Source organism: Thalia democratica, chromosome 7 (assembly GCF_965202585.1).
Source record: "Thalia democratica chromosome 7, ktThaDemo2.hap1.1, whole genome shotgun sequence".
Lineage (NCBI taxonomy): Eukaryota > Metazoa > Chordata > Thaliacea > Salpida > Salpidae > Thalia > Thalia democratica.
Window position 1 is genome coordinate 41,644,528 of NC_139171.1, and position 10,944 is coordinate 41,655,471.

Here is a 10,944-nt window from a genome sequence, read left to right on the forward strand (position 1 = left end):
AGGTCATTTGTACACAGTCACTTATCCATAGACTTTCAAGTTTTAGTCTACAATTTTTTTCTTGTATTTAAACATTAAACAATAACGTACTACCAACTAATTTTAAATACATACGCTAGTTGGTAGTTGGTACTAAAGAGCTTAACACATAAAATATTTGCTTAACAATAATGGTTTTCAATTTCTTTTTAACAATCGTAGATTAGTTTATATAAAAACGCAGTAAAATAATTGAAAAAAAATGTTATAGATGGTCAACTTATGATTCAAAAAATGGATTAATCTAAACAACAAATAATTTTTTCATTAAACTATTACTGAAAAAAATTGTAAGAATAAGTTCATCATCTCGGGATATACTTTGGATACTACTTATGGAATAGTTTCACAAAGTTTTTTTTTACATAATTTTAACAAAGAAAAATCTTAAAATAAAAAATAAAAAAATTAAGTAAGTAGTTTAGTTATTTACTAAAAAATATAAACAGTTTATAGATAAACTATAGTTTATTTCATATCAAAGTTTACAAAATCAGTTATTTAAGCTGAGATAACTCCTTGAATCCAGCTGTAGACAACAACGTTTTTGGACCAGATGCCTGGTGTAGTAGTTTTACAAGTGCTTGTACCCCATGAGGTGTTTCCAACGAGGTACCATACACCATTTTCTTGAACGGCAAGTGGACCACCAGAATCACCCTATTGCAAATTGAAGATTAAAGCTAATTTCTAACAAAGTTAAAATTATTCTACTTAAAAGTTACTGTAAATATAAGATTTTATTGTTAAGTTCTAATTTTCACTAAAAAATAAAGTTGGTTTTGTAATGAGACGTTTTCTTAGAAGTCTTAACTAAATAAATGATTCTTAACTAAAGATAAAAAAGTTCACTTTTTTGTGTAGGTTTTCTAGACAATTGAAAAATATCATTTTTTAAAAGTACAGTTTATTTAGACTGTAACACAGCTTTTAATTTCAAAGCCACATGCACTTATATTAAGTTAGTCGATTGTCTGGTCAATAATTAAGGCAAAAAAAAATTGTGTAACAAAAAACTGCAATCTTAACAAAAAAGTAGAACTTATTAAAATTGTTTTAGTTAAAAAAAATAACTAACCATGCATCCGCTGTTAATTCCTTCACCTCCAACGCATTGCATTCTTTCGGTGATATGACGACTTCCCCAGTACTTTACACATTCTTCGTAGGAGGTAAGTTTAGTAGCAGCACCTTGAAGTTGAGTTGGGAGATTATTGTTAGAAGAGTCAGTGAGTCCCCATCCAGTTATTTGAGCAGGAGTATCAGCAGCAAATTCTTTGTTGGCAATTTGAATATATTTAATCTAAATATACAAAGCGTTAAATAGTTATAAATGTTAATATACAATACTTACAAATAATTTTGTACTAAAACCGTAAGTTTTTTAATAATGTTTATAAATATTTAGTGTCCGTAGAACTACTAAAATATTAATTTATGTCTTAAAAAATTTATAAAACTAAAACAAGCAAATAAAATACCTAAAGTGCAAAGTTGATAAAGTTTTTTTTTTGAAATAATAACAATAAGTCAATTTCTATGCAAGATTATCGAAATACTTTATCCTGAAAGAGTAGTTTGTTAAACTATTTTTTGTATCATATAAACTCCTTCTAGGCATTAGTATTAGTAAAAAAAAACTTCAAAAACCATTTTTTCCTATTAATGCGAAAGCTAAATGGTTTTTTGAAAACGACGTAATCGTTTTACTGATTAAGACAATTAATATTGACGTTTTACTTACGTCGTTATCTTCTGCAATTGGGCTTGAAAGAGTGAGAATTGCGTAATCGTAATCGTTATTAAAGGAGCTATAGCTTGGATGGCACTGGAAAGAACCTCTGACGGAAATTTTTGGATAACGATAGTCGGTAGTTCCAGCAGCAACGGTGGTTCCTCTAAACTCAAAAATATGAGAAGTTAATTTATAGTTACTACATAATCTTCTCAGTTCTGCTACTTAATATACATAATTTAAGTAGCTTAGTTAGTAAATAGTGTCATTTTTTCGCAAAACCTTCTAGTTAAGTTTTTAAAACGATTTTTTTTTAATGTACAATTAGTTGAAGCTTATGATTTTTTTTTTTTTTTTGAATCTGATAGATTTATGGTAAAAAAAAAGACTAGTTTGTTTATAATGTAACTGAAGATTAGATAAGTTAAGACATATTATATAGTTACTTCGATCACATTCTGTTTAAAAATGAAGTTACAAAAAAAAAACTAAATTTTAGAACTTAATTTCAAAGAATATAGGAATAAAACGGTTAAAAAAACTTTAAATACAACTACTAACAGGTTAAAAGAAGGCATTTATAGCCAAAATTATGAATATACTTACGCATTGTTGCAGTGGCAAGCAGACATTACGTAGTTGGCATTCAAAAGAGAGCCTCCACAGAAATGAGACCCAAACTTCTGAAGGGACACTTGCCAAGGAGCAACAGAAGTGCTAGTCACATCTTGACCATTGATGACTCGAGAAGAAAAGTCATCGGTAGCGAATGGATGCAGCGCTAAAACGAAATATAAAAACAAAGTTTAAAAAAGTTTAATTTTGTAATTAAAAAAAAAATTTAATTGTTAGGTTAAAAGTATAAGTCTTAAACTTTTTATGACTAGATGCCCAACTTTAACTTGATAAGAAATTCTTGTACTACATTTTCATTTAACAAGTTTGCATTATTAAAACTGCTGATTATATACACATACACTTAAAATTGAGTATACTTAACCAAATAAGCTTGTTGATAAAAACTATTAAACTGTAGTATCGACTACAAATTAAAAAGATTCAAAAACAAGCAATCAATAAAACATTTTTGTGTTGTTTGATATAACTATTTGTGTTTAATATCAAAAAATTGCTCAATTTACTGGGTAACAAGCTAATTCAAACATTTATATTAGTGCGAATTAACTATTCTATTTGTTACTAGGTCTCAGTGAGAAGAAATTCTGACTTTATCAAATAATAGTAAAACATATCATAAAAAAGAGTTTAAAATTCCGATTTTTTCCATAAAAAATGATGAAAAATAGACTTATTAATTCGGACTTGTATTATTGTTTGTGTTGTTTTAATAACTTTTAAAAATAAAATCCGTCAGTAATAGTACTTTGGTTTCTCAAATCTTCCTAGCATGCTAACAGTTTTTGTAACTTATTTTTTCTTATTTTTGTATAATTAAATAAAAAAAAGATCCTTAATAATCAAGTCTGATAAAAAACTTACCAGTAGAAACTGAGAAAATACAAGCTAATATAAACAACATTTCGTTTTTTATATAGATCTAAATTCAAAATGTAATGTATTGTTGTTTATTCGCTTTTAAGCATTTAGATGCATAGCCAGATACTCTGTTTCTCACGCTAAAAATAAACCAACAGTAAACAACAGCTTATTTTTCTCATTGTTGTTACTACTGTTTTGTTTTATGTGGTTTTATACAGCTATATTTTTGTTGCATAACTTTTTTAAACATATACAATAGGTAGATTAATTTTTCAAACCTGTAAAAAAGTATGACTTACAGCTCAAAGTTGTTATCCTATAAGATGTACTCTGACCACCTCTATTAGGAAAAGTATTAAGGAAAATTTAACCTATAAAACTCTTAATAGCGGAGTGTTAGAAAATCTACAACTGCAGTTTATTTTAGAAACTAAACTAATTTAGGAACTAGTTATTTTAAAGTTATTTAAATAACTTTATAGCAATGATCCTTAAAAAAGTTTAAATGTGAAATACAGTATACTATTTTTTGTTTTGAAGTCTACTTAAAATTTAACTTACAATTGTAAACTTAGAAAAGTATATACTGATAAAAAGCGCTTGTTTTTTATTGAAATAATATTTTTATTGTAACTTAAAAAAAATATAACACAATACCTTATATTGAATATTGTATCAAATAAGAAATTATTTGTAAGTGTTTATTTATATATTAATTTTATGAAATTAGTTTTATTAAGTACTATTTTATGTTTCTTAGTTCTAAACATTTTTATTGTTTTTATGGTTCAGCTAAAAGATTAATAAATTTTTTTGTGTTTATTTTATAGTAACAGTTTAAATAATGATATTTTTGCTTTTGTTGTTAAGTTTAAATTAAAATAATTTGGTACTAACTATAACTAGTAGATACTTTGTTATACAAAGTTTTACAAACATACTATTACAAAAAATTAGAGTTATATATATTTACTGTTTTATTTTTTGATAGAGAGTTTAAACGTTATTACAAAGTTAAACAAGTGTTAAACCTATAATAAAAAAATACAAAATAGCCAACAGTTTACTCACAATATACAACGAAAATATTTGTTAATTTTTATGTTAATTTTTATGTTTACCCTTTTTTTTATACCGAATTCATTCTTAAAAGCTAAGAAGCGCGTTGAAGACCAAAAAACTTTGTGTTAAATTTGCCTGCAGACCTCAGTTTGACGACCCCTTGTGTAAGGGTATAAAAATAACTGCAAAAACTTTTGTAATGTATTTACTTTTCATGTATGACTTTATACATGATATTTCTAACAAACTATCAAGTCTTTTAACAACTGTTATACTAGGGGTGGGAAACGTTTTTGGTCGGCGGGCCGGATCCAAAAAAAAAAACTAATCTTAGGCGGGCCGGAGAATTTTGAACTGTTAATTATTATCCCTTGAATGGATCTGGTCGGACAGTTCCTTTTTAGATCCGGATCTGGTTGGATTCTCATGAGAAACTATTATTCGGCCGAATATTAATTTTAAAAGAAGATCCGAATCTTGCCGTATCCTAATTTTATGGGTCTTGTAGATCACTACTTCGAAACCATTTAATTCACAAAAATTTCTCAAGCTTGACATTTTAATTTAATGTCAATTAATTATTGAGATTTCTATGTTTATTTATTCCAAAGCAGAATAATAACAATTCTATAAATACATTAATTTAATCACTGCAAACTACTCAAAACAAGCTTTAATTTGTAAAGTTTAACACTAATTTTTAATTTTTTTTTATTTTGAACTTTTCTTTGAAGGTATTGTCACACTAAAGTTCACCGTCACACCAAACACATTGTCAAGTGAAACTGTGATAATAATGTACTTTTTCGTTTATACCAATTATTGTTTCGTATTTACAAGTTTTGCAAATTGCGTAAAGTTAATCTTACTGTGATGGCGAGAAAATAGTTTAAACTTTAACCTTAATGCCTTTACTAGAGAGTAAATTTCATGAGCAAAAGTACCCTTCCCGATTAGTTTGGTGTTCAGTTCGTTCATATGCTTAAACAAATCTACCATGAACTCAAAATCTAAGAGCTAGTCTTTATTTGAAAATTGACTAAAGTTTTTATACTTTTATTTCTTTTAGGAAATATGCCGAACTTGCGGTTTTAGGACCAAAAAACGTCTTAAAACTTTCCTTAAACCTTATTAAAATGTAAAATTGAAAGTTTGATGGAAATTAGTTGTTAATTACATTTTGGAAAGTTTAAAAAAAACTATTTTTCTCAATAGTAATATACACAACTAACTAGTTATTCTGGAAAGACTGTCATTTTAGCTCGTTCATTTTTATGAATGTCATTGACATGGTAGATTACCAAATGTAGATACGAAAAAATCAGATTTAAATAAACATTTTGTTAGGTGTATTTTGACAAAACGGTATTCTAAATGAGTTTGAACAAAATAAAATAAGGACAATCCAGTGTTTTTATAACTACACAAAAAAAAAAAAAAACATTTTTTTTACATTTTTTTAACATAGTCTAAATATTAAGTTTTTTGTGTAAAAATATGATACAAAGTTTTATACAAAATATTGTAGTATTGACCTTGGTGGGCTAGTCAATTCACTCGCGGGCCGGTCATTTTCATCCGCGGGCCGGATTCCATTAAAATTCAAAAGACGTTTGAGGTTCGGTCATTTTCACTCTGCGGGCCGGATCCGGTCTGTCGGCCGTAGGTTGCCCACCACTATGCTATACAAATTTAACAACTTAAAAATATTTTAATTTTGGTCAAAATTGTAACTTTTTGTTTACAATTACATAAGTAAATTTATTGAAAAAAAAAACATATCTAAGATGTTCTAAAAAAATCTGGTCTAAGGACCTGAATGTATGAAAAACCTCTCGGTCATTGTGTCGTACACCACATACATGTACACATACACTATCTTTACACATAGTTGAATTTAAAGATTTAAAAAAGTTGTGCCTGATAAAAATACAAACATTTTCCGCAATTAACGAAGTTGAATATTTACAATAACATACTAAAAGCAAATTTTTTAAACCATTAATTTTTTAAAACTTCTACAAAAAAAAACATTTAGGTTCTGTATTTGAAAACAGACAATAGCTCCATTGAAAAACAAAAGCAATTCGAATATTTTTTAAATAATATATAAGTTTTAGTTACAAAGTGAATAGAAAAAAATATTGTTGAACTTTATTCATGGGTTAATATAAACTAAAAATAGTAATCATATTAAACCTTTTGTACTTTTTTGTTACAAAAACTTATTTGTAATAGTAATTTGTCTTAAATGTTGGTATGCTAATTATTAAAAAAAAATTAAGATTAGACTAATTATATGGTAAAGATTTGAAGTTTTATCCAATAATGATCAATGTTTTCAAGGAATTTTTTCTAACATTAACTATTAAATTTTTAATTTGTATTGTTCAAGCTTTTCATCTTTTGAAAAAATATTTTGAATAAAAATTAGTTTTTTATTTTCTTTAACTAACTTAAGTATGTTTAAGTAAGTAAAAGTTTCACTAAACTAGAAGAAGAACGCTATCATAAAATCAATTAAACACCTTTATATGTTTAAAAACATTATCATATTTGTTAAAAAAATTGAGTTTACAATGTATAACTTAGTTTACTCTAAAATTATAAAACTAAAATGGTTGTATTTTTTTAGTTTACGATATGTATACTACTTTGGTTGTAAAAAACTGAGATTATTAAATCAATAAAAAATTGTAAGAATTTTAAAAGTTGTTTGGATTTATAACAATTAAATAAACTTATGATACTTTTTAAAAGTTTTTTTCACCGGTCTTTTTAAATTCCAAGTTTTAAGATAATTTAAAAATAGGATACTTTAAATGTGTCTGCTTCTGTAGTATCAATTTTTTCACTTAAAGTTTTTTATATGCAGCATATGTGCTTTATTAAGTTGTAGAAATGTATATTAAAACAAAAAGTTTTACTTCTTGTTTATCTACTTGACAAACTAAATTACACTTTGTATGAAATTCTTTAAATTTTATTTCAAATTATGAAGTAAAATCTGTCATTAAGAAAATTAGAAGTTGCTATGTATTTAGTATTTTATTGTTAGCTTTAAATTTTCTCGTTTTGTCAACAAGTAAAAGTAAATTAGTAAAAACAGTTGATACTTAAACACTATTTTGCATAGATAATATACTATTTTAGCTATTGTTGTGTAATTAACAATAAAGAAAAATTTTGTAAAAAGAAATTTAACTTGAACCTACAAGGAAAAAAATCTTTTTTTTCCATAGTAAAATATTTAGATTTTTCGGCAACAGAGTAAATAAATTTTAATCAAACTATATTTTTACATAAGACAGAACATGAGTCATAATCAAGTTCCATAAAAACTTCTTTTTTTTCCTTTTTAACAAAATAACTGTTACTTTTATATGTGTATATAGCTTTATTTGAAAACTTAAAAAATGACACAATTGCATGGAAATTTTACCCTATTACAAAAGAAAAACCTTGTATACCAAAAATAAAAGAGTTACATACATAAACTAGTTACATTAAACATTCACAACTAATCACATGACTTTAAGCATATCTAATCTTATTTAGAAAGCAATAAACAAATTTAAAGTACTCATATTAATTTTTAAATTAAAGTAAAGTTTAAAAAAAATATATATATATAAACTTTTTTTTTTGACGAACATTAATTTACTTATTGAAAAATGTTTTTCCATAACAGGTTGATTTTGATTTTAGACTGAGGTTTTACACAACAAAGTAAATCAAATATATGCTGTTTTATATTATTTAACCGTTAAAAAAAGTTCGCGTACTTAACTTAATTTTTACTTTTAAGTTTTGCTAAGAAAGTACAAATCAAAATAGGTACTTTTCAACAAGTTGCTATGGAAAAGTTATAAAGCGGAACGAGAATAAATTTTCGCTACTTAAGTATTTTTAGTGTAGAACTAATCATTCAAAACTTGTTTTTAGAAACTTATTATTTAATTTTTCGATCTGATGTTTCCAAGTAACTTTTAGCAATATTTTTTAAATTTTTCTATACTAATTTTTAATTTAATAATAATGAAACATTCTAATAACTAAGTTAAATAGACATGTAAACTCTAAAAAAAATTTCACTATTTTCATGTAATAATATTACAACAAAAATTGCATTATGTACATTTTCTATTACTATATATAGTATTTAGCAAAAAGTTACTATACTTAGACTTATTTTTTAAATACTGGTCAGTGGTCATTGTTACCAGTCAAAAATTTTACTATAAGCTATTTAATTGTTACTACTGCAAGTATTTAGATTAAAAATATTTAAATGAAAATATGTGCAATATTTTACTAAAAACAATGTTGTACATTTATATTTTAGTTTTTGTATTTTTTTAATAATTCTTAAGTCAATGTTTTTTTTTTGAAAAACAAAAATGTTTTTTATTTTTGTTTTATCTATTGTTGAAAACACAGAATTTTTATGGTAAAGTATATTTGACTTAAAACCTAAACTTTTGTCATTAAATATCGTAGAAAAAGACTAAAAAAAGATTAGTTATTATGTTAAATATGTACAAGTCTCAATATAGTGCTTATAACAGAAAAGCTTTAGATGCTAACAGTAAGATAGAATTATTCTTTATTTAAGTTATTTTTTTTAGAAAGTTAGTTACAGTATTACAGTTAAAATCAACTCAATAAAAATGTTTGATAAAAGTCTGTATCTATCAAAAGAGTAATTTTTTTGGATTTAAGTAAAATAGACATTTACTTTTCGAAGTATCTCAGTTTATAAGACTTAGTTGATATGCAAACTTTTAAGACATTTTGTAGGTAACAGTTATGATGTTTAACTTGTATTTAAGCATAACAGCTCAGTGAAAAATAGTACTTATACTTTAGCTACTATGGTTGAGAACAACTGATACGTCATAAGAGAAAAGAAAGACACTAAGTGTATCCTAAATTAGCAATTAAGAATCTACTAAAAAAAGTAAAGAGTAAATTCTACCCCTTTAGTCTAACTCCATGTTCAAGATTACTTCAACGAGCCATTTTATCTCTAGAGGTTATAAAATTATTATGAGATTTACAAGGGGTCATATCAAACGAAATAATTTTAAATTTATAAAAACAAAAAATTACCTTAGAATCCAAATCTTAGTAATGACTATAATAGTTGAATTAAAATCTTAAAGAAATAATTGATATCAGTTGCTGAATAAAGTGGTGATAAAAAACTTTGAATCCTGGAAAAACCTCGAGTTAAAAAAATTTGGCAAAAAAACCTGGAAAACCTTGGAATTTTAAACTATTTTTACATGTAAATTAAAGAAATTTCGACTATATTCAACAAATTTATTATCAAGATAAAAAGTTTTGTACCATTAAAAAACATTAACTAAATAATTCATTTAAAGTAGCTTACAGTATCATTTCAATGTTGTTATATTACTTAAGAGAGTTCTTTTTCAATTTAAGTATTATTTCATACTAAAAATGTATCAAAAAATTTGTTTTTAAAAAAACCTGGAAGAAATTTACATAAAACATTTGGCAATCCTGTTAAAATAGCCTTATTTTATTAAGTTAGAAAATTGCGTTCTATCATACCTAATTTTTCTTTTAGTTAGAAAAATAAAAATATATAAGAAGGGTGAGTTAATTAATTATTAAAACAAAAATAAATCTTAAAATTCATAACTAAGACCACTCAGACTTTTAAATAGTGTAATTTGAGTTGTCAGAATCTAAAATATTGTGCACACCTGTTAATTATACATTTATACTCTTTAGGATTTTTATTCAATATTGTGAAAAGAATATTTATAATACTTCTAGCTAGTACCTTAGTTTTTTTTTTGTTTTTAATTGTTTTATTTTACACAAAAATTTTGTAGACTACTGTTTTTATTATTTACAGTTTTAATATTTGTTAAAAATAAAACCTGCTTTAACAATAACTTCTTTTAAGTTATTTTAAAACTATTTACAAAACTAGAATTAAGTTTTCATAAAAGTTGAAGTTCCAAAGGCCTGCAAAATGTTTTAGATAATTTTAGCTACTAATTTTTAAAAAAATACAATCAACCTGTATGTAAAATAGGGTTAGACAACATACAACCTACGGAGCTACGGAGAAAATTTGACCAAAACGTGTATTTTGAAAATAATGTTTGAATAATAGAATACAGTATGACATAAACAAAATTCAGAGTAAACACAACTTGATAAAGTTAACTACTCTTTTATAGTGTAATTTTTCAAAAGTGAAGTGACCAAGTAAAATATATTTCTAATAAATTTAGACGGTTAATTACAAATGGCGACCACGTCTTGACTGTCAGCTAGATAATTTGTCAAGCAATGTTGTACAACATTGATTTTAGTTTACATAGTTAGTTGAATTTTAGTTCAGTAAAGTAACATACGCCAACAAAATGCAACTTGAGTACTTATCTTATTTTCATTTAATTCTTTTGTGCCTTTTATGCAAACAAAATGAATTGATAAGTATTTGTAAGATTTTAAAATATATATCAAGTACAAGTCTTAAAAGTATCTAACACTGTTAGTTTTTTTATGCGTGTTAATTTACTTGTATATTTTTAGGAAAGTTTTAGTTATAAAAGTAGTCTGAT

General features: G+C 25.1%; 1 protein-coding gene across 1 annotated transcript; it reads right to left on the reverse strand.

Moving 5' to 3' along the window:
- Positions 1-540: 540 nt before the first annotated feature.
- On the reverse strand, positions 541-5,314 carry LOC145841372 (chymotrypsinogen A-like). The gene is made up of 5 exons (XM_082948734.1): positions 5,281-5,314; positions 2,381-2,555; positions 1,784-1,937; positions 1,118-1,342; positions 541-699 (listed from the first exon to the last, which is right to left on the reverse strand). Exons 1-5 carry the CDS (start codon positions 5,312-5,314, stop codon positions 541-543), a joined length of 747 nt encoding a protein of 248 aa, XP_082804860.1.
- Between the last annotated feature and the right edge of the window lie 5,630 nt (positions 5,315-10,944).

Excerpts from the sequence above, each read along its gene's own strand:
- LOC145841372 (XM_082948734.1), bottom strand. The coding sequence starts at position 5,314 with ATGAACGAACTGAACACCAAACTAATCGGGAAGG. Across the intron at positions 1,938-2,380 it reads GCTTGCCACTGCAACAATGC|AGGAACCACCGTTGCTGCTG; the intron begins GTAAGTATATTC and ends TTTTGAGTTTAG. Across the intron at positions 700-1,117 it reads GAATTAACAGCGGATGCATG|GGTGATTCTGGTGGTCCACT; the intron begins GTTAGTTATTTT and ends AATTTGCAATAG.